The 26,710-nt window shown below is 35.2% G+C and overlaps 2 protein-coding genes across 2 annotated transcripts in view; both read right to left on the bottom strand.

The window, feature by feature from the left end:
• The window catches only part of zdhhc2 (zDHHC palmitoyltransferase 2), a 33,874-nt gene extending 33,028 nt beyond the window's left edge, over positions 1–846 (bottom strand). Inside the window, exon 1 of the mRNA XM_084147177.1 lies at positions 585–846. Within this exon, the coding sequence (XP_084003303.1) occupies positions 585–711 (127 nt within the window). The 5' untranslated portion in view covers positions 712–846. The remainder of the gene's footprint in view (positions 1–584) is intronic.
• Positions 847–1,676: 830 nt separating this feature from the next.
• micu3b (mitochondrial calcium uptake family, member 3b) overlaps positions 1,677–26,710 on the bottom strand; it is a gene marked incomplete at its 5' end in the record, with an annotated part of 213,641 nt that continues 188,607 nt past the window's right edge. The window contains 2 exon segments of the mRNA XM_084147188.1: positions 1,677–3,678; positions 6,760–6,837. Coding sequence (XP_084003314.1) covers positions 6,760–6,837 — 78 coding nt within the window. The 3' untranslated portion in view covers positions 1,677–3,678.

Raw genomic sequence — 26,710 nt, 5'->3', positions numbered from 1 at the left:
CATAGTTTTGATGTCTTCACTATTATTCTACAATGTAGAAAATAGTAAAAATAAAGAAAAACCCTTGAATGAGTAGGTGTTCTAAAACTTTTGACCGCTAGTGTATATGACATATTCTTTGAGATAATCAAACACATTGGCAATATTATTACTCAGCCCATATATAAACAACCAATATTTACATTTCTACTGTCATTATTTCATTATAATCGTACAGTATTTGCTCCCCATATTGTTTAACACATGACATGTGCAACTAATGTAATATATTTCAGTTATAGCTGTGACTCAACAGTTTTTATGGGAGACTTCCAGGAATGAACATACTCATAAACATGTGTCCAGAATAACGTTGTTTTTGTAATTATGATACAAATTGATACTGTCAACTACAAGCATCTGCATAAACAAATTGTTCTGCATCTAACATCAGACAGGACCAAAATGAGTGAACGCTGAAATGAGATGCAGCACAGGAGCATGGAAAAACACATGGTTACACGGTTATAAGAGCACTGCAAGGCTTCCACAGCATCCTATAAGCGTTAAATCCCATACTGTGCAGACAGTGGAGTTATCCTTACCTATGCAGAGCTGTACAACATACGCGTAGTAGGACCAAGCCACTATGAGGGTGATAAAAATAACTGGAATCCAATACAAAACTGTCTGACAGCTCCGTTTGATACTACGCGAGCCCGACGGCGCCATACTCTATTTAGACACCATTTGTTTGAAATTAAGTTTTTGTCTGTCTTTCACTGCATTACTGCCGGTAAATCGAGTATGATCGACAGCCAGGACGTAGCACTTCTGTTCTGCTGCCTCCACCTCGTTTCGCAGAGCGCGGTATCGCGACGTCTCTCCTTCCTCTCTGCGCTGCAAAATATTGAGCACCACCCCTTTTTCACCAAGTTGCCATGACGTTCGTGGGATACTGCAAACACATTTTCATTCTTTGGAAAGAGCCCATTGAGCCTCTGACCATTGATGCAGAGAAGATAATGTGAATCACCATTTAAGTTGTTTTTAATGTTGTCTTGCCATAGAGCTAACGTTGTTGAAGGTAGTCCTATATGATGAAGAAAAAAATAATCAGACCTTATGCTATATTAAATGTGCCTTTTTGTAGAATAGGCCTATTGGTAGGCATTTTTGTTTGATTGTATTTTTATGTAAATAAGGGAAACAGGCTGTCAGTGCATAAGCTGGTAATAATATATAGCCACTCTGTTTCAAATGTCTGAGGAATGTGTGACACCATCAGCTGGTAATTAGCTGACCAAATATTTCCTTCAACACATTATTGTGTACTCCTGAGTGGCGCAGTGGTCTAAGGCACTGCATCGCAGTGCTAACTGTGCCACTAGAGATCCTGGTTCGAATCCAGGCTCTGTCGTAGCCGGCCGTGACCGGGAGACCCATGGGGCGGCGCGCAATTGGTCCAGGGTAGGGGAGGGAATGGCCGGCAGGGATGTAGCTCAGTTGATAGAGCATGGTGTTTGCAACGCCAGGGTTGTGGGTTCGATTCCCACAGGGGGTATAAAAAAATATATATAATGTAAGTCGCTCTGGATAAGAGCGTCTGCTAAATAATGTAATTGAGGTCAGGGGTTATGAAAGTGTATGTGTGTGTGTGAGTGTGAAATCCAGAACAAAAAGGACACAAAGCTATTGATTGTTCTTAACAACTTTATTTACCAAGTCAATGTAACAGCCTGCAACAGCGTGCGTAATCCATTTGATAATCTAAACAAAGTTCTGTAGAGAGAGCTGTCATTCACATGACTTCCAAACATCATTCAAAAGAGGCAAACTAAGAGGAGATGTAGGATATACACATTACTAATGTATTCTGTTATATCATGCAAAGAAGTAGGCTAAGTAGACAAATCCATTTAATTTGATTTAATATGTAACATATGAGATAATATTGTATAATGTCTAGATGCTTTTTATAGTGGAGATCAAGTTTATAAATTGCCTGGCTGGGCTGATGAGACAGTGGATTGCGCAGTCAGATGGAACAGAGTAAATAGGCATTTTAACATCATAGATTTAGCCGGTGGCAACTTGTGGAATAGACACCGGCTGGAATGCGGTTTTAACCAATCAGCATTCAGGATTAGACCCACCCATTGTATAATGTGAGACATTGGCACTAGCAAACCAAGGGCTATGTTCAATCTGTATCGCTGGAGCATTACAGATAGCATGCTAAAAATGTAAAGGTAATTTCCTATTGAGCCGACATCTGCATTCATGAATGCAGTCTCTGCTAATGCGGGAACATTGCCTTTAAATTTCAACCACGCTGTAATGCTGAATTTCCGTGATACGGATTGAATAGAGCCCCAAGTCTCTTTTCAAGCAGGAAACCCACCACATCTGACCAGAACTACATTCCATAGAAAACATAACTTAAATGCATTTACACTATATTTGACATTTGAAAATATATATGTCATGATGGTACACAGTAGAACAAGATTTTCCTGGGTAACCCATTGAGAAATAAACACAGGTACGCCTCTGAACAGTAATCTCATGTTACACAAACAGTGTATTTTGCCTTTAGTAAAAACAATTATCGCAAATTCATAAAGTCCTCATTGTCTAGAATCCCTGTCAGTAGGCTGAATAGGCCTAGTATGAATAGGTGTGTAGTCAATATACACACTGAATTTCTCCATTACATCAGCGTAAACCCTTGATTATAATAATTATTAACGGAGTTAGCTGCCTCTATTTACACAATGAAGATAGAGATAAACCCCCCATTTGAAAGGTGTTAGCTAGCTGGCTCTGAGTTATTTGAGAATGAGCTGCAGAAGGCAGCCGTGTGAACAGAACACAAGAGGGAGGGTGTACTCCCCTGCGTAAGCTGATCTGTGCAGTGGGCTGCAGACAGGCTTGGAGAAAGTATGTCAGCAATGCATAGAGGCAGATTAGCAGGTTTAGGACTGGGAGGGAACCACACTGAACAATGCTACACACAGTCAGAGCTACAAAAACAACCAAATGGGTTTTTCATTTTCAGAGACTTACAGTGATAAACAAACAAATGAATACGGTAAAATTGTGAATAAATACTGTACATAGATAGATAGATTAATCAATAATGAATTCACCCAGGGTTAATAAATCTGCTGCAACAATAGGTTGGAGTTTCCAGTGACCCTATCAGCTCGCGTGACTTGTAGAAGACCAGGAAGGTGTTACACAAGTAGTCCTGATCAATAGCATTTCATCCCCTGATTTAACATTTTTTTTAAACTATCTGGTAGAAAAATAAAATACCAGCAGTGCAACTTAACATTTATATTATGACCATCACAGCACTACAAAACATATTGTTGATTTCCATACGTAACAGACTGAAAGCTTACCAACAAGCTTAAGACTTCAGGTATTTTAAATGGCTTCCTTACTTCTAGGGTCTGTTTTCTCACATCAATCTCAACTTGAAAACACTTCCAGTAGCATCCAACTAGGCCTTGGTGAGGAGAATCCTATTTCTACTTTTTAGACTACTATGCAGAGACTGAAACATAAATCTATCCTTCTGTCATCTTCACATTGATAGCAGAAGGAACTGTACTGTTGTTTTGAATTATCTTCATGAATCAGGGGAAGTCTATCCAGGTAGAGAGGGGTGCAGGACATTCACCTGGTGATCTGCAGAAGGAAAAGTACTTATTATAGAATACATTGAAGAACATAGCACATACAGCATCTAACACTATCGACCTGTTCTGTGGCAACATAAAACTACTGGAGAAAAAACTGAACTGCTGAGCAAAATTTCACGATACATGGCCCCATTCATTCTTTCCTTTACATGGATCAGTCGTCCTGGTCCCTTTGCAGAAAAACAGCCCCAAAGCATGATGTTTACACCCCCATGCTTCACAGTAGGTATGGTGTTCTTTGGATGCAACTCAGCATTCTTTGTCCTCCAAACACGACGAGTTGAGTCTTTACCAAAAAGTTCTATTTTGGTTTCATCTGACCATATGACATTCTCCCAATCCTCTTCTGGATCATCCAAATGCACTCTAGCAAACTTCAGACGGGCCTGGACATGGGGGACACGTCTGGCACTGCAGGATTTGAGTCCCTGGCGGCGTAGTGTGTTACTGATGGTAGGCTTTGTTACTTTGGTCCCAGCTCTCTGCAGGTCATTCACTAGGTCCCCCCGTGTGGTTCTGGGATTTTTGCTCACCGTTCTTGTGATCATTTTGACCCCACGGGGTGAGATCTTGCGTGGAGCCCCAGATCGAGGGAGATTATCAGTGGTCTTGTATGTCTTCCATTTCCTAATAATTGCTCCCACAGTTGATTTCTTCAAATCAAGCTGCTTACCTATTGCAGATTCAGTCTTCCCAGCCTGGTGCAGGTCTACAATTTTGTTTCTGGTGTCCTTTGACAGCTCTTTGGTTTTGGCCATAGTGAAGTTTGGAGTGTGACTGTTTGAGGTTGTGGACAGGTGACTTTTATACTGATAACAAGTTCAAACAGGTGCCATTAATACAGGTAACGAGTGGAGGACAGAGGAGCCTCTTAAAGAAGAAGTTACAGGTCTGTGAGAGCCAGAAATCTTGCTTGTTTGTAGGTGACCAAATACTTATTTTCCACCATAATTTGCAAATAAATTCATTAAAAATCCTACAATGTGATTTTCTGGAATTTTTTTCTCAATTTGTCTGTCATAGTTGACGTGTACCTATGATGACAATTACAGGCCTCTCTCATCTTTTTAAGTGGGAGAACTTGCACAATTGGTGGCTGACTAAATACTTTTTTTTCCCCACTGTAAACTATATATACAAAAGTATGTGGACATCCCTTCAAATTAGTGGATTTGGCTATTTCAGCCACACCCGTTGCTGACAGGTGTATAAAATTGAGCACACAGCCATGCAATCGCAATAGAAAAACATTGGCAGTAGAATTACCTTACTGAAGAGCTCAGTGACTTTCAACGTGGCACCATCATAGGATGCCACCTTTCCAACAAGTCAGTTTGTCAAATTTCTGCCCTGCTAGAGCTGCCCCAGTCAACTGTAAGTGCTGTTATTGTGAAGTGGAAACATCTAGGAGCAACAACGGCTCAGCCGCAAAGTGGTGGGCCACACAAGCTCACAGAACGGGATCGCCGAGTGCTGAAGTGCGTAAAGTGTAAAAATTGTCTGTCCTCGGTTGCAACACTCACTACCGACTTCCAAACTGCCTCTGGAAGCAATGTCAGCAAAATAACTGTTAGTCGGGAGTTTCATGAAATTGGTTTCCAAGCTTAAGATCACCATGCGCAATGCCAAGCGTTGGGATGAATTGGAATGCCGACTGCGAGCCAGGCCTAATCACCCAACATCAGTGCCGACCTCACTAATGCTCTTGTGGCTGAATGGAAGCAAGTCCCCGCAGCAATGTTTCAACATCTAGTGGAAAACCTTCCCAGAAGAGTGGAGGCTGTCATAGCAGCAAAGGGGGGACCAACTCCATATTAATGCCCATGATTTTGGAATTAGATGTTGGACGAGCAGGTGTCCACATACCTTTGGTCATGTGGTTTACACTCCTCCATGACCTTTGACCCTGATTGGGCTACAGACAAATGGCAGAGATTGAATAACAATGTATGCATTCTATGATTACATTCCAAATGGCGCCCTATTCCTTATATAGTGCCCTATAATGAGAGCCCTATAATGTAGCGCACTATAAAGGGAATAGGATTCCATTTGGAATGCAATGTTCTATACTATGCTATGTGTAAAATACACTTGGAGACAAGATTATTTTATCTTTTAGTCCCATGTAAAAACATGCAGATCAGGTTGTAAGGTAAATGGACCCAGTGCCAGCCTTGTGTTGTTTCATCATGTTGTTTGAGCAGTATGGTGTGTTTCCTGTGAAACATTAATATGGGTTTAAATCGCACACCTCACTGCTCATGTATGCAGAGTTAAGCTGGTGTCTGGTAGCAGTTAATCAGGCCTTAATATTACAGTGTAACTCAATACTGAGGCTGAGGAGAGTTAGTGTGGGCCTCTAACACATCCCAGGAGCTGACTTAATATACCACATCCCAGGAGCTGACTTAACGTACCACATCCCAGGAGATGACTTAATATACCACATCCCAGGAGCTGACTTAACATACCACATCCCAGGAGCTGACTTAACATACCACATCCCAGGAGCTGACTTAACATACCACATCCCAGGAGCTGACTTAACATACCACATCCCAGGAGCTGACTTAACATACCACATCCCAGGAGATGACTTAATATACCACATCCCAGGAGCTGACTTAACATACCACATCCCAGGAGCTGACTTAACATACCACATCCCAGGAGCTGACTTAACATACCACATCCCAGGAGCTGACTTAACATACCACATCCCAGGAGCTGACTTAATATACCACATCCCAGGAGCTGACTTAACATACCACATCCCAGGAGCTGACTTAATATACCACATCCCAGGAGCTGACTTAACATACCACATCCCAGGAGCTGACTTAACATACCACATCCCAGGAGCTGACTTAATATACCACATCACTAGTTGAAAAGAGAGATTATTCTATCTATTTCATTAAAAATGTAGCTCCTCTGGAGAAGGACCTGGAACAAAGACCATCATGTGTTATGGTGGCATCTATATCTCCAAATCAATATAGCATTAACTATACTTCTCTATACAGTACTTCTACTGTGGATTGAACATAGAGTCTAGACATACTTATCTGCCTGACGAGATCTCCTTCTTCAGACAGGACTTGAAAGAAGTGAACTTCTTCTTGTCATCCACTCTAAATGCCTGCAAGAGAGAGAGAAAGAGAGAGAGAGAAAATAATCTAAATGCAAAATGTAATATGCAACTCTCATTTTTGGCCACTAGGTGGGGGCAAAACTTCATAACAATTGGAAGCAGGATTTACATTTTTTACATTTTTGTCATTTAGCAGACGCTCTTATCCAGAGCGACTTACAGTTAGTGAGTGCATACATTTTCATACTGCCCCCCCGTGGGAAACGAACCCACAACCCTGCAATTGGAAGCGCCATGCTCTACCAACTGAGGTACAGGGGACTAGAAGTGGAATTGAGACAGTGAACTCACCTGACCGTCAAGATGTCAGACAAGTGACTCAATTGACCCTGAACCTTTGACCATGAGCCAATGACCATGAACCAATGACCATGAACCAATGTAAAACAAATAATTAATATGAAAACTATGATTGGTCCCATGCATTTGTGACATTGACATAGTGACTGTGTCTAAACTATCAAATTAGATAGTGACTGTGTCTAAACATTCAACATTAGACAGTGACTGTTCCCTAAACTATCAACATTAGATAGAGATTGACTAAACTATAAAAATTAGATAGTGACTGTGTCAAAACTATCAACATTAGGTAGTGACTGTTCCCTAAACTATTAACATTAGATAGCGGCAGGTAGCTTAGTGGTTAAGAGCGTTGTGCCAGTAACCGAAAGGTCGCTAGTTGTAATCCCCGAGCCGACTAGGTGAAAAATCTGTCGATGTGCCCTTGAGCAAGGCACTTAACCCTAATTGCTCCTGTAAGTCGCTCTGGATAAGAGCGTCTGCTAAATGACCAATTATTATTATTAATTATTTTATAGCGACTGTGTCTAAAATATCAACATTAGATAGAGACTTTTCCCTAAACTATCAACATTAGATAGTGACTGTTACCTAAACTATCAACATTACATAGTGACTGTGTCTAAACTATCAATATAAGATAGTGACTGTTCCCTAAACTATCAACATTAGATAGTGACTGTGTCAAAACTATCAACATTAGGTAGTGACTGTTCCCTAAACAATCAACATTAGGTAGTGACTGTTCCCTAAACTATCAACATTAGATAGTGATTGTCTAAACTATCAACATTACATAGTGACTGTGTATATACTATCAACATTAGGTAGTGACTGTGTCTAAAATATCAACATTAGACAGTGACTGTGTCTAAACTATCAACATTACATAATGACTGTGTCTAAACTATCAACATTAGATAGCGACTGTGTCTAAACTATCAACATTAGATAGTGATTGTCTAAACTATCAACATTACATAGTGACTGTGTATATACTATTAACATTAGATAGCGACTGTGTCTAAAATATCAACATTAGATAGTGACTGTGTCTAAACTATCAACATTACATAATGACTGTGTCTAAACTATCAACATTAGATAGCGACTGTGTCTAAACTATCAACATTAGATAGCGACTGTGTCTAAACTATTAACATTAGATAGCGACTGTGTCTAAAATATCAACATTAGATAGTGACTTTTCCCTAAACTATCAACATTAGATAGTGACTGTTCCCTAAACTATAAACATTAGATAGTGATTGTCTAAACTATCAACATTAGATAGTGACTGTGTATATACTGTCAACATTAGGTAGTGACTGTTCCCTAAACTATTAACATTAGATAGCGACTGTGTCTAAAATATCAACATTAGATAGAGACTTTTCCCTAAACTATCAACATTAGATAGTGACTGTTCCCTAAACTATCAACATTAGATAGTGATTGTCTAAACTATCAACATTAGATAGTGACTGTGTATATACTGTCAACATTAGGTAGTGACTGTTCCCTAAACTATTAACATTAGATAGCGACTGTGTCTAAAATATCAACATTAGATAGTGACTGTGTATATACTGTCAACATTAGGTAGTGACTGTTCCCTAAACTATTAACATTAGATAGCGACTGTGTCTAAAATATCAACATTAGATAGTGACTGTGTCAAAACTATCAACATTAGGTAGTGACTGTTCCCTAAACTATTAACATTAGATAGCGACTGTGTCTAAAATATCAACATTAGATAGAGACTTTTCCCTAAACTATCAACATTAGATAGTGACTGTTACCTAAACTATCAACATTACATAGTGACTGTGTCAAAACTATCAACATTAGGTAGTGACTGTTCCCTAAACAATCAACATTAGGTAGTGACTGTTCCCTAAACTATCAACATTAGATAGTGATTGTCTAAACTATCAACATTACATAGTGACTGTGTATATACTATCAACATTAGGTAGTGACTGTGTCTAAAATATCAACATTAGATAGTGACTGTGTCTAAACTATCAACATTACATAATGACTGTGTCTAAACTATCAACATTAGATAGCGACTGTGTCTAAACTATCAACATTAGATAGTGATTGTCTAAACTATCAACATTACATAGTGACTGTGTATATACTATTAACATTAGATAGCGACTGTGTCTAAAATATCAACATTAGATAGTGACTGTGTCTAAACTATCAACATTACATAATGACTGTGTCTAAACTATCAACATTAGATAGCGACTGTGTCTAAACTATCAACATTAGATAGCGACTGTGTCTAAACTATTAACATTAGATAGCGACTGTGTCTAAAATATCAACATTAGATAGTGAATTTTCCCTAAACTATCAACATTAGATAGTGACTGTTCCCTAAACTATAAACATTAGATAGTGATTGTCTAAACTATCAACATTAGATAGTGACTGTGTATATACTGTCAACATTAGGTAGTGACTGTTCCCTAAACTATTAACATTAGATAGCGACTGTGTCTAAAATATCAACATTAGATAGAGACTTTTCCCTAAACTATCAACATTAGATAGTGACTGTTCCCTAAACTATCAACATTAGATAGTGATTGTCTAAACTATCAACATTAGATAGTGACTGTGTATATACTGTCAACATTAGGTAGTGACTGTTCCCTAAACTATTAACATTAGATAGCGACTGTGTCTAAAATATCAACATTAGATAGTGAATGTGTATATACTGTCAACATTAGGTAGTGACTGTTCCCTAAACTATTAACATTAGATAGCGACTGTGTCTAAAATATCAACATTAGATAGTGACTGTGTCAAAACTATCAACATTAGGTAGTGACTGTTCCCTAAACTATTAACATTAGATAGCGACTGTGTCTAAAATATCAACATTAGATAGAGACTTTTCCCTAAACTATCAACATTAGATAGTGACTGTTACCTAAACTATCAACATTACATAGTGACTGTGTCTAAACTATCAATATTAGATAGTGACTGTTCCCTAAACTATCAACATTAGACAGTGACTGTGTCAAAACTATCAACATTAGGTAGTGACTGTTCCCTAAACAATCAACATTAGGTAGTGACTGTTCCCTAAACTATCAACATTAGATAGTGATTGTCTAAACTATCAACATTACATAGTGACTGTGTATATACTATCAACATTAGGTAGTGACTGTGTCTAAAATATCAACATTAGACAGTGACTGTGTCTAAACTATCAACATTACATAATGACTGTGTCTAAACTATCAACATTAGATAGCGACTGTGTCTAAACTATCAACATTAGATAGTGATTGTCTAAACTATCAACATTACATAGTGACTGTGTATATACTATTAACATTAGATAGCGACTGTGTCTAAAATATCAACATTAGATAGTGACTGAGTCTAAACTATCAACATTACATAATGACTGTGTCTAAACTATCAACATTAGATAGCGACTGTGTCTAAACTATCAACATTAGATAGCGACTGTGTCTAAACTATTAACATTAGATAGCGACTGTGTCTAAAATATCAACATTAGATAGTGACTTTTCCCTAAACTATCAACATTAGATAGTGACTGTTCCCTAAACTATAAACATTAGATAGTGATTGTCTAAACTATCAACATTAGATAGTGACTGTGTATATACTGTCAACATTAGGTAGTGACTGTTCCCTAAACTATTAACATTAGATAGCGACTGTGTCTAAAATATCAACATTAGATAGAGACTTTTCCCTAAACTATCAACATTAGATAGTGACTGTTCCCTAAACTATCAACATTAGATAGTGATTGTCTAAACTATCAACATTAGATAGTGACTGTGTATATACTGTCAACATTAGGTAGTGACTGTTCCCTAAACTATTAACATTAGATAGCGACTGTGTCTAAAATATCAACATTAGATAGTGACTGTGTATATACTGTCAACATTAGGTAGTGACTGTTCCCTAAACTATTAACATTAGATAGCGACTGTGTCTAAAATATCAACATTAGATAGTGACTGTGTCAAAACTATCAACATTAGGTAGTGACTGTTCCCTAAACTATTAACATTAGATAGCGACTGTGTCTAAAATATCAACATTAGATAGAGACTTTTCCCTAAACTATCAACATTAGATAGTGACTGTTACCTAAACTATCAACATTACATAGTGACTGTGTCAAAACTATCAACATTAGGTAGTGACTGTTCCCTAAACAATCAACATTAGATAGTGATTGTCTAAACTATCAACATTACATAGTGACTGTGTATATACTATCAACATTAGGTAGTGACTGTGTCTAAAATATCAACATTAGATAGTGACTGTGTCTAAACTATCAACATTACATAATGACTGTGTCTAAACTATCAACATTAGATAGCGACTGTGTCTAAACTATCAACATTAGATAGTGATTGTCTAAACTATCAACATTACATAGTGACTGTGTATATACTATTAACATTAGATAGCGACTGTGTCTAAAATATCAACATTAGATAGTGACTGTGTCTAAACTATCAACATTACATAATGACTGTGTCTAAACTATCAACATTAGATAGCGACTGTGTCTAAACTATCAACATTAGATAGCGACTGTGTCTAAACTATTAACATTAGATAGCGACTGTGTCTAAAATATCAACATTAGATAGTGAATTTTCCCTAAACTATCAACATTAGATAGTGACTGTTCCCTAAACTATAAACATTAGATAGTGATTGTCTAAACTATCAACATTAGATAGTGACTGTGTATATACTGTCAACATTAGGTAGTGACTGTTCCCTAAACTATTAACATTAGATAGCGACTGTGTCTAAAATATCAACATTAGATAGAGACTTTTCCCTAAACTATCAACATTAGATAGTGACTGTTCCCTAAACTATCAACATTAGATAGTGATTGTCTAAACTATCAACATTAGATAGTGACTGTGTATATACTGTCAACATTAGGTAGTGACTGTTCCCTAAACTATTAACATTAGATAGCGACTGTGTCTAAAATATCAACATTAGATAGTGAATGTGTATATACTGTCAACATTAGGTAGTGACTGTTCCCTAAACTATTAACATTAGATAGCGACTGTGTCTAAAATATCAACATTAGATAGTGACTGTGTCAAAACTATCAACATTAGGTAGTGACTGTTCCCTAAACTATTAACATTAGATAGAGACTGTGTCTAAAATATCAACATTAGATAGAGACTTTTCCCTAAACTATCAACATTAGATAGTGACTGTTACCTAAACTATCAACATTACATAGTGACTGTGTCTAAACTATCAATATTAGATAGTGACTGTTCCCTAAACTATCAACATTAGACAGTGACTGTGTCAAAACTATCAACATTAGGTAGTGACTGTTCCCTAAACAATCAACATTAGGTAGTGACTGTTCCCTAAACTATCAACATTAGATAGTGATTGTCTAAACTATCAAAATTACATAGTGACTGTGTATATACTATCAACATTAGGTAGTGACTGTTCCCTAAACAATTAACATTAGATAGCGACTGTGTCTAAAATATCAACATTAGATAGTGACTGTGTCTAAACTATCAACATTACATAATGACTGTCTAAACTATCAACATTAGATAGCGACTGTGTCTAAACTATCAACATTAGATAGCGACTGTGTCTAAACTATTAACATTAGATAGCGACTGTGTCTAAAATATCAACATTAGATAGTGACTTTTCCCTAAACTATCAACATTAGATAGTGACTGTTCCCTAAACTATCAACATTAGATAGTGATTGTCTAAACTATCAACATTAGATAGTGACTGTGTATATACTGTCAACATTAGGTAGTGACTGTTCCCTAAATTATTAACATTAGATAGCGACTGTGTCTAAAATATCAACATTAGATAGTGACTGTGTATATACTGTCAACATTAGGTAGTGACTGTTCCCTAAACTATTAACATTAGATAGCGACTGTGTCTAAAATATCAACATTAGATAGTGACTGTGTCTAAACTATCAACGTTAGATAGTGACTGTGTCTAAACTATCAACATTAGGAAGTGACTGTTCCCTAAACTATCAATATTAGATAATGACTGTGTCTAAACTATCAACATTAGATAGTGACTGTGTCTAAACTATCAACATTACATAGTGACTGTGTCTAAACTATCAACATTAGGTAGTGACTGTTCCCTAAACGATTAACATTAGATAGCGACTGTGTCTAAAATATCAACATTAGATAGTGACTTTTCCCTAAACTATCAACATTAGATAGTGACTGTTCCCTAAACTATCAACATTAGATAGTGACTGTGTCTAAACTATCAATATTAGATAGTGACTGTTGAATAAACTATTAACATTAGAGAGTGACTGTGTCTAAAATATCAACATTAGATAGTGATTGTCTAAACTATTAACATTAGATAGTGACTGTGTCTAAAATATCAACATTAGATAGTGACTTTTCCCTAAACTATCAACATTAGATAGTGACTGTTGCCTAAACTATCATCATTAGATAGTGACTGTAAACTATCAACATTAGATAGTGACTGTGTCTAAACTATAAACATTAGATAGTGACTGAGTCTAAATTATCAACATTATATAGTGACTATTCCCTAAACTATCAACATTAGATAGTGATTGTCTAAACTATCAACATTACATAGTGACTGTGTATATACTATAAACATTAGGTAGTGAATGTTCCCTAAACTATTAACATTAGATAGCGACTGTGTCTAAAATATCAACATTAGATAGTGACTGTCTCTAAACTATCAACATTACATAATGACTGTGTCTAAACTATCAATATTAGATAGTGACTGTGTCTAAACTATCAACATTAGGAAGTGACTGTTCCCTAAACTATCAACATTAGATAGTGACTATTCCCTAAACTATCAATATTAGATAGTGATTGTCACTATCAACATTACATAGTGACTGTGTATATACTATCAACATTAGGTAGTGACTGTTCCCTAAACTATTAACATTAGATAGCGACTGCGTCTAAAATATCAACATTAGATAGTGACTTTTCCCTAAACTATTAACATTAGATAGTGACTGTTCCCTAAACTATCAACATTAGATAGTGACTGTGTCTAAACTATCAACATTAGGAAGTGACTGTTCCCTAAACTATCAACATTAGATAGTGACTGTTTCCTAAACTATCAACATTAGATAGTGACTGTGTCTAAACTATCAACATTAGGAAGTGACTGTTCCCTAAACTATCAACATTAGGTAGTGACTGTTCCCTAAACTATTAACATTAGATAGCGACTGTGTCTAAACTATCAACATTAGATAGTGATTGTGTCTAAACTATCAACATTACATAATGACTGTGTCTAAACTATCAACATTAGATAGTGACTGTGTTTAAACTATCAACATTAGGTAGTGACTGTTCCCTAAACTATTAACATTAGATAGCGACTGTGTCTAAAATATCAACATTAGACAGTGACTTTTCCCTAAACTATCAACATTAGATAGTGACTGTTCCCTAAACTATCAACATTAGATAGTGACTGTGTCTAAACTATCAATATTAGATAGTGACTGTGTCTAAACTATCAACATTAGATAGTGACTGTGTCTAAACTATCAACATTAGGTAGTGACTGTTCCCTAAACTATTAACATTAGATAGCGACTGTGTCTAAAATATCAACATTAGATAGTGACTTTTCCCTAAACTATCAACATTAGATAGTGACTGTTCCCTAAACTATCAACATTAGATAGTGACTGTGTCTAAACTATCAATATTAGATAGTGACTGTTGCCTAAACTATTAACATTAGAGAGTAACTGTGTCTAAACTATCAACATTAGATAGTGACTGTGTCTAAACTATCAACATTAGATAATAATAATAATACTATGCCATTTAGCAGACGCTTTTATCCAAAGCGACTTACAGTCATGCCTGCATACATTTTTGTGTATGGGTGGTCCCGGGGATCGAACCCACTACCTTGGCGTTACAAGCGCCGTGCTCTACCAGCTGAGCTACAGAGGACCACAGATAGACCACAGATAGTGACTGTGTGTAAAATATCAACATTAGATAGTGACTGTGTCTAAACTATCAACATTACATAATGACTGTGTCTAAACTATCAACATTAGATAATGACTGTGTCTAAACTATCAATATTAGATAGTGACTGTTCCCTAAACTATCAACATTAGATAGTGACTGTGTCAAAACTATCAACATTAGGTAGTGACTGAACCCTAAACAATCAACATTAGATAGTCAATGTCTCTAAACTATCAACATTAGATAGTGATTGTCTAAACTATCAACATTACATAGTGACTGTGTATATACTAACAACATTAGGTAGTGACTGTTCCCTAAACTATTAACATTAGATAGCGACTGTGTCTAAAATATCAACATTAGATAGTGACTTTTCCCTAAACTATCAACATTAGATAGTGACTGTTCCCTAAACTATCATCATTAGATAGTGACTGTAAACTATCAACATTAGATAATGACTGTGTATATACTGTAAACATTACATAGTGACTGTTCCCTAAACTATTAACATTAGATAGTGACTGTGTGTAAAATATCAACATTAGATAGTGACTGTGTCTAAACTATCAACATTACATAATGACTGTGTCTAAACTATCAATATTAGATAGTGACTGTGTCTAAACTATCAACATTAGGAAATGACTGTTCCCTAAACTATCAACATTAGATAGTGACTATTCCCTAAACTATCAACATTAGATAGTGACTATTCCCTAAACTATCAACATTAGATAGTGACTATTCCCTAAAATATCAACATTAGATAGTGACTTTTCCCTAAACTATCAACATTAGATAGTGACTGTTCCCTAAACTATCAACATTAGATAGTGACTGTGTCTAAACTATCAATATTAGATAGTGACTGTTGCCTAAACTATTAACATTAGATAGTGACTGTGTCTAAACTATCAACATTAGATAGTGACTGGGTCTAAACTATCAACATTACATTATGACTGTGTCTAAACTATCAACATTAGATAGTGACTGTGTCTAAACTATCAACATTAGGAAGTGACTGTTCCCTAAACTATCAACATTAGATAGTGACTATTCCCTAAACTATCAACATTAGATAGTGATTGTCTAAACTATCAACATTAGATAGTGACTATTCCCTAAACTATCAACATTAGATAGTGACTGTGTCTAAGCTATCAATATTAGATAGTGACTGTTGCCTAAACTATTAACATTAGAGAGTGACTGTGTCTAAACTATCAACATTAGATAGTGACTGTGTCTAAACTATCAACATTACATAATGACTGTGTCTAAACTATCAACATTAGATAGTGACTGTGTCTAAACTATCAACATTAGGAAGTGACTGTTCCCTAAACTATCAACATTAGATAGTGACTATTCCCTAAACTATCAATATTAGATAGTGATTGTCACTATCAACATTACATAGTGACTGTGTATATACTATCAACATTAGGTAGTGACTGTTCCCTAAACTATTAACATTAGATAGCGACTGCGTCTAAAATATCAACATTAGATAGTGACTTTTCCCTAAACTATTAACATTAGATAGTGACTGTTCCCTAAACTATCAACATTAGATAGTGACTGTGTCTAAACTATCAACATTAGGAAGTGACTGTTCCCTAAACTATCAACATTAGATAGTGACTGTTCCCTAAACTATCAACATTAGATAGTGACTGTGTCTAAACTATCAACATTAGGAAGTGACTGTTCCCTAAACTATCAACATTAGGTAGTGACTGTTCCCTAAACTATTAACATTAGATAGCGACTGTGTCTAAACTATCAACATTAGATAGTGATTGTGTCTAAACTATCAACATTACATAATGACTGTGTCTAAACTATCAACATTAGATAGTGACTGTGTCTAAACTATCAACATTAGGTAGTGACTGTTCCCTAAACTATTAACATTAGATAGCGACTGTGTCTAAAATATCAACATTAGACAGTGACTTTTCCCTAAACTATCAACATTAGATAGTGACTGTTCCCTAAACTATCAACATTAGATAGTGACTGTGTCTAAACTATCAATATTAGATAGTGACTGTGTCTAAACTATCAACATTAGATAGTGACTGTGTCTAAACTATCAACATTAGGTAGTGACTGTTCCCTAAACTATTAACATTAGATAGCGACTGTGTCTAAAATATCAACATTAGATAGTGACTTTTCCCTAAACTATCAACATTAGATAGTGACTGTTCCCTAAACTATCAACATTAGATAGTGACTGTGTCTAAACTATCAATATTAGATAGTGACTGTTGCCTAAACTATTAACATTAGAGAGTAACTGTGTCTAAACTATCAACATTAGATAGTGACTGTGTCTAAACTATCAACATTAGATAATAATAATAATACTATGCCATTTAGCAGACGCTTTTATCCAAAGCGACTTACAGTCATGCCTGCATACATTTTTGTGTATGGGTGGTCCCGGGGATCGAACCCACTACCTTGGCGTTACAAGCGCCGTGCTCTACCAGCTGAGCTACAGAGGACCACAGATAGACCACAGATAGTGACTGTGTGTAAAATATCAACATTAGATAGTGACTGTGTCTAAACTATCAACATTACATAATGACTGTGTCTAAACTATCAACATTAGATAGTGACTGTTCCCTAAACTATCAACATTAGATAGTGACTGTGTCAAAACTATCAACATTAGGTAGTGACTGAACCCTAAACAATCAACATTAGATAGTCAATGTCTCTAAACTATCAACATTAGATAGTGATTGTCTAAACTATCAACATTACATAGTGACTGTGTATATACTAACAACATTAGGTAGTGACTGTTCCCTAAACTATTAACATTAGATAGCGACTGTGTCTAAAATATCAACATTAGATAGTGACTTTTCCCTAAACTATCAACATTAGATAGTGACTGTTCCCTAAACTATCATCATTAGATAGTGACTGTAAACTATCAACATTAGATAATGACTGTGTATATACTGTAAACATTACATAGTGACTGTTCCCTAAACTATTAACATTAGATAGTGACTGTGTGTAAAATATCAACATTAGATAGTGACTGTGTCTAAACTATCAACATTACATAATGACTGTGTCTAAACTATCAATATTAGATAGTGACTGTGTCTAAACTATCAACATTAGGAAATGACTGTTCCCTAAACTATCAACATTAGATAGTGACTATTCCCTAAACTATCAACATTAGATAGTGACTATTCCCTAAACTATCAACATTAGATAGTGACTATTCCCTAAAATATCAACATTAGATAGTGACTTTTCCCTAAACTATCAACATTAGATAGTGACTGTTCCCTAAACTATCAACATTAGATAGTGACTGTGTCTAAACTATCAATATTAGATAGTGACTGTTGCCTAAACTATTAACATTAGATAGTGACTGTGTCTAAACTATCAACATTAGATAGTGACTGGGTCTAAACTATCAACATTACATTATGACTGTGTCTAAACTATCAACATTAGATAGTGACTGTGTCTAAACTATCAACATTAGGAAGTGACTGTTCCCTAAACTATCAACATTAGATAGTGACTATTCCCTAAACTATCAACATTAGATAGTGATTGTCTAAACTATCAACATTAGATAGTGACTATTCCCTAAACTATCAACATTAGATAGTGACTGTGTCTAAGCTATCAATATTAGATAGTGACTGTTGCCTAAACTATTAACATTAGAGAGTGACTGTGTCTAAACTATCAACATTAGATAGTGACTGTGTCTAAACTATCAACATTACATAATGACTGTGTCTAAACTATCAACATTAGATAGTGACTGTGTCTAAACTATCAACATTAGGAAGTGACTGTTCCCTAAACTATCAACATTAGATAGTGACTATTCCCTAAACTATCAACATTAGATAGTGATTGTCTAAACTATCAACATTACATAGTGACTGTGTATATACTATCAACATTAGGTAGTGACTATTCCCTAAACTATCAATATTAGTTAGTGACTGTCTAAACTATCAACATTAGATAGTGACTTTTCCATAAACTATCAACATTAGATAGTGACTGTTCCCTAAACTATCAACATTAGATATTGACTGTTCCCTAAACTATAAACATTAGGTAGTGACTGTTACCTAAACCATCAAAAGTAGATAGTCAATGTCTCTAAACTATCAACATTAGATAGTGATTGTCTAAACTATCAACATTAGATAGTGACTTTTCCCTAAACTATCAACATTAGATAGTGACTGTTCCCTAAACTATCAACATTAGATAGTGACTGTTCCCTAAACTATCAACATTAGATAGTGACTTTTCCCTAAACTATCAACATTAGATAGTGACTGTTCCCTAAACTATCAACATTAGATAGTGACTGTGTCTAAACTATCAATATTAGATAGTGACTGTTGCCTAAACTATTAACATTAGATAGTGACTGTGTCTAAACTATCAACATTAGATAGTGACTGGGTCTAAACTATCAACATTACATTATGACTGTGTCTAAACTATCAACATTAGATAGTGACTGTGTCTAAACTATCAACATTAGGAAGTGACTGTTCCCTAAACTATCAACATTAGATAGTGACTATTCCCTAAACTATCAACATTAGATAGTGATTGTCTAAACTATCAACATTAGATAGTGACTATTCCCTAAACTATCAACATTAGATAGTGACTATTCTCTAAAATATCAACATTAGATAGTGACTTTTCCCTAAACTATCAACATTAGATAGTGACTGTGTCTAAGCTATCAATATTAGATAGTGACTGTTGCCTAAACTATTAACATTAGAGAGTGACTGTGTCTAAACTATCAACATTAGATAGTGACTGTGTCTAAACTATCAACATTACATAATGACTGTGTCTAAACTATCAACATTAGATAGTGACTGTGTCTAAACTATCAACATTAGGAAGTGACTGTTCCCTAAACTATCAACATTAGATAGTGACTATTCCCTAAACTATCAACATTAGATAGTGATTGTCTAAACTATCAACATTACATAGTGACTGTGTATATACTATCAACATTAGGTAGTGACTATTCCCTAAACTATCAATATTAGTTAGTGACTGTCTAAACTATCAACATTAGATAGTGACTTTTCCATAAACTATCAACATTAGATAGTGACTGTTCCCTAAACTATCAACATTAGATATTGACTGTTCCCTAAACTATAAACATTAGGTAGTGACTGTTACCTAAACCATCAAAAGTAGATAGTCAATGTCTCTAAACTATCAACATTAGATAGTGATTGTCTAAACTATCAACATTAGATAGTGACTTTTCCCTAAACTATCAACATTAGATAGTGACTGTTCCCTAAACTATCAACATTAGATAGTGACTGTTCCCTAAACTATCAACATTAGATAGTGACTCTGTCTAAACTATCAACATTAGATAGTGACTGTGTCTAAACTATCAACATTTGATAGTGACTTTTCCCTAAACTATCAACATTAGATATTGACTGTTCCCTAAACAATCAACATTAGATAGTGACTGTGTCTAAACTATTAATATTATATAGTGACTGTTGCCTAAACTATTAACATTAGAGAGTGACTGTGTCTAAACTATCAACATTAGATAGTGACTGTGTCTAAACTATCAACATTACATAATGACTGTGTCTAAACTATCAACATTAGATAGTGACTGTGTCTAAACTATCAACATTAGGAAGTGACTGTTCCCTAAACTATCAACATTAGATAGTGACTATTCCCTAAACTATCAATATTAGATAGTGATTGTCACTATCAACATTACATAGTGACTGTGTATATACTATCAACATTAGGTAGTGACTGTTCCCTAAACTATTAACATTAGATAGCGACTGCGTCTAAAATATCAACATTAGATAGTGACTTTTCCCTAAACTATTAACATTAGATAGTGACTGTTCCCTAAACTATCAACATTAGATAGTGACTGTGTCTAAACTATCAACATTAGGAAGTGACTGTTCCCTAAACTATCAACATTAGATAGTGACTGTTCCCTAAACTATCAACATTAGATAGTGACTGTGTCTAAACTATCAACATTAGGAAGTGACTGTTCCCTAAACTATCAACATTAGGTAGTGACTGTTCCCTAAACTATTAACATTAGATAGCGACTGTGTCTAAACTATCAACATTAGATAGTGATTGTGTCTAAACTATCAACATTACATAATGACTGTGTCTAAACTATCAACATTAGATAGTGACTGTGTCTAAACTATCAACATTAGGTAGTGACTGTTCCCTAAACTATTAACATTAGATAGCGACTGTGTCTAAAATATCAACATTAGACAGTGACTTTTCCCTAAACTATCAACATTAGATAGTGACTGTTCCCTAAACTATCAACATTAGATAGTGACTGTGTCTAAACTATCAATATTAGATAGTGACTGTGTCTAAACTATCAACATTAGATAGTGACTGTGTCTAAACTATCAACATTAGGTAGTGACTGTTCCCTAAACTATTAACATTAGATAGCGACTGTGTCTAAAATATCAACATTAGATAGTGACTTTTCCCTAAACTATCAACATTAGATAGTGACTGTTCCCTAAACTATCAACATTAGATAGTGACTGTGTCTAAACTATCAATATTAGATAGTGACTGTTGCCTAAACTATTAACATTAGAGAGTAACTGTGTCTAAACTATCAACATTAGATAGTGACTGTGTCTAAACTATCAACATTAGATAATAATAATAATACTATGCCATTTAGCAGACGCTTTTATCCAAAGCGACTTACAGTCATGCCTGCATACATTTTTGTGTATGGGTGGTCCCGGGGATCGAACCCACTACCTTGGCGTTACAAGCGCCGTGCTCTACCAGCTGAGCTACAGAGGACCACAGATAGACCACAGATAGTGACTGTGTGTAAAATATCAACATTAGATAGTGACTGTGTCTAAACTATCAACATTACATAATGACTGTGTCTAAACTATCAACATTAGATAATGACTGTGTCTAAACTATCAATATTAGATAGTGACTGTTCCCTAAACTATCAACATTAGATAGTGACTGTGTCAAAACTATCAACATTAGGTAGTGACTGAACCCTAAACAATCAACATTAGATAGTCAATGTCTCTAAACTATCAACATTAGATAGTGATTGTCTAAACTATCAACATTACATAGTGACTGTGTATATACTAACAACATTAGGTAGTGACTGTTCCCTAAACTATTAACATTAGATAGCGACTGTGTCTAAAATATCAACATTAGATAGTGACTTTTCCCTAAACTATCAACATTAGATAGTGACTGTTCCCTAAACTATCATCATTAGATAGTGACTGTAAACTATCAACATTAGATAATGACTGTGTATATACTGTAAACATTACATAGTGACTGTTCCCTAAACTATTAACATTAGATAGTGACTGTGTGTAAAATATCAACATTAGATAGTGACTGTGTCTAAACTATCAACATTACATAATGACTGTGTCTAAACTATCAATATTAGATAGTGACTGTGTCTAAACTATCAACATTAGGAAATGACTGTTCCCTAAACTATCAACATTAGATAGTGACTATTCCCTAAACTATCAACATTAGATAGTGACTATTCCCTAAACTATCAACATTAGATAGTGACTATTCCCTAAAATATCAACATTAGATAGTGACTTTTCCCTAAACTATCAACATTAGATAGTGACTGTTCCCTAAAATATCAACATTAGATAGTGACTGTGTCTAAACTATCAATATTAGATAGTGACTGTTGCCTAAACTATTAACATTAGATAGTGACTGTGTCTAAACTATCAACATTAGATAGTGACTGGGTCTAAACTATCAACATTACATTATGACTGTGTCTAAACTATCAACATTAGATAGTGACTGTGTCTAAACTATCAACATTAGGAAGTGACTGTTCCCTAAACTATCAACATTAGATAGTGACTATTCCCTAAACTATCAACATTAGATAGTGATTGTCTAAACTATCAACATTAGATAGTGACTATTCCCTAAACTATCAACATTAGATAGTGACTGTGTCTAAGCTATCAATATTAGATAGTGACTGTTGCCTAAACTATTAACATTAGAGAGTGACTGTGTCTAAACTATCAACATTAGATAGTGACTGTGTCTAAACTATCAACATTACATAATGACTGTGTCTAAACTATCAACATTAGATAGTGACTGTGTCTAAACTATCAACATTAGGAAGTGACTGTTCCCTAAACTATCAACATTAGATAGTGACTATTCCCTAAACTATCAACATTAGATAGTGATTGTCTAAACTATCAACATTACATAGTGACTGTGTATATACTATCAACATTAGGTAGTGACTATTCCCTAAACTATCAATATTAGTTAGTGACTGTCTAAACTATCAACATTAGATAGTGACTTTTCCATAAACTATCAACATTAGATAGTGACTGTTCCCTAAACTATCAACATTAGATATTGACTGTTCCCTAAACTATAAACATTAGGTAGTGACTGTTACCTAAACCATCAAAAGTAGATAGTCAATGTCTCTAAACTATCAACATTAGATAGTGATTGTCTAAACTATCAACATTAGATAGTGACTTTTCCCTAAACTATCAACATTAGATAGTGACTGTTCCCTAAACTATCAACATTAGATAGTGACTGTTCCCTAAACTATCAACATTAGATAGTGACTTTTCCCTAAACTATCAACATTAGATAGTGACTGTTCCCTAAACTATCAACATTAGATAGTGACTGTGTCTAAACTATCAATATTAGATAGTGACTGTTGCCTAAACTATTAACATTAGATAGTGACTGTGTCTAAACTATCAACATTAGATAGTGACTGGGTCTAAACTATCAACATTACATTATGACTGTGTCTAAACTATCAACATTAGATAGTGACTGTGTCTAAACTATCAACATTAGGAAGTGACTGTTCCCTAAACTATCAACATTAGATAGTGACTATTCCCTAAACTATCAACATTAGATAGTGATTGTCTAAACTATCAACATTAGATAGTGACTATTCCCTAAACTATCAACATTAGATAGTGACTATTCTCTAAAATATCAACATTAGATAGTGACTTTTCCCTAAACTATCAACATTAGATAGTGACTGTGTCTAAGCTATCAATATTAGATAGTGACTGTTGCCTAAACTATTAACATTAGAGAGTGACTGTGTCTAAACTATCAACATTAGATAGTGACTGTGTCTAAACTATCAACATTACATAATGACTGTGTCTAAACTATCAACATTAGATAGTGACTGTGTCTAAACTATCAACATTAGGAAGTGACTGTTCCCTAAACTATCAACATTAGATAGTGACTATTCCCTAAACTATCAACATTAGATAGTGATTGTCTAAACTATCAACATTACATAGTGACTGTGTATATACTATCAACATTAGGTAGTGACTATTCCCTAAACTATCAATATTAGTTAGTGACTGTCTAAACTATCAACATTAGATAGTGACTTTTCCATAAACTATCAACATTAGATAGTGACTGTTCCCTAAACTATCAACATTAGATATTGACTGTTCCCTAAACTATAAACATTAGGTAGTGACTGTTACCTAAACCATCAAAAGTAGATAGTCAATGTCTCTAAACTATCAACATTAGATAGTGATTGTCTAAACTATCAACATTAGATAGTGACTTTTCCCTAAACTATCAACATTAGATAGTGACTGTTCCCTAAACTATCAACATTAGATAGTGACTGTTCCCTAAACTATCAACATTAGATAGTGACTCTGTCTAAACTATCAACATTAGATAGTGACTGTGTCTAAACTATCAACATTTGATAGTGACTTTTCCCTAAACTATCAACATTAGATATTGACTGTTCCCTAAACAATCAACATTAGATAGTGACTGTGTCTAAACTATTAATATTATATAGTGACTGTTGCCTAAACTATTAACATTAGAGAGTGACTGTGTCTAAACTATCAACATTAGATAGTGACTGTGTCTAAACTATCCACATTAGATAGTGACTGTGTCTAAACTATCAACATTACATAATGACTGTGTCTAAACTATCAATATTAGATAGTGACTGTGTCAAAACTATGAACATTAGGTAGTGACTGTTCCCTAAACTATCAACATTAGATAGTCAATGTCTCTAAACTATCAACATTAGATAGTGATTTTCTAAATTATCAACATTACATAGTGACTGTATATAAACTATCAACATTAGATAATGACTGTGTCTAAACTATCAACATTAGATAGTGACTGTGTCTAAACTATCAACATTAGATAGTGACTTTTCCCTAAACTATCAACATTAGATACATTTACATTTACATTTACGTCATTTAGCAGACGCTCTTATCCAGAGCGACTTACAAATAGGTGCATTCACCTTATAGCCAGTGGGATAACCACTTTACAATGTTATTTTATTTTTATTTATTTTTATTTTATTTTATTTTTTTGTGGGGGGGGGGGGGGGGGGTGGAGTAAAGGGGGGGGGGGTAGAAGGATTACTTTATCCTATCCCAGGTATTCCTTAAAGAGGTGGGGTTTCAAATTTCTCTTGTTCCACCATTGGGGTGCCAGAGCAATAGTGACGATAGTGACTGTTCCCTAAACTATCAACATTAGATAGTGACTGTGTCTAAACTATCAATATTAGATAGTGACTGTTGCCTAAACTATTAACATTAGAGAGTGACTGTGTCTAAACTATCAACATTAGATAGTGACTGTGTCTAAACTATCAACATTAGATAGTGACTGTGTGTAAACTATCAACATTTGTCACGCCCTGGTTCTGGGGACTTTTATATGTTGAGCCAGGGTTTTAGTTTCTATGTGTTAGTTTCTGGGTGTTAGGTTTTATGTTTCGTTTTCTATGTTCTTGTTCTAGTTTATGTTTTTCTATGTTGGCCAGGGTGGTTCCCAATTAGAGACAGCTGTGGCTCGTTGTCTCTGATTGGGAACCATACTTAGGCAGCCTGTTGTGCACTTGTCTTTTGTGGGATCTTGTTCCGTGTAGGTTTGTGTTTATAACCGAGGACTTCACGTTTCGTTTTGTTGGTGTGTGTAAGTACTCAATAAAAGATGTACGCATTTCACGCTGCGCCTTGGTCCAATCATTACGACGATAGTGACAGAAGATCCCACCAAAACAGGACCAAGCAGCGTTTCCAGGAGCAAATGCCGGAGGTAACGTTGGTAGATGTCCTCCTCGGTTGGGGGAGGATAACGGAGGAGGAGGCCGTCCGTTACCGGAGGGCGATGAAGGGGGAGACCCAAGCAGGAGAGGAGAAGCGGCGCCAACCGGGCCGTCGTCGGACAGGCGAGAGGCAACCCCAATACGTTTTTTGGGGGGG

This window comes from Coregonus lavaretus (assembly GCF_964263955.1).
Source record: "Coregonus lavaretus genome assembly, chromosome: 29".
Taxonomy (NCBI): Eukaryota; Metazoa; Chordata; class Actinopteri; order Salmoniformes; family Salmonidae; genus Coregonus; species Coregonus lavaretus.
Note: the sequence above shows the minus strand (reverse complement) of the source record. Positions and strands in the feature narration are given on the sequence as shown.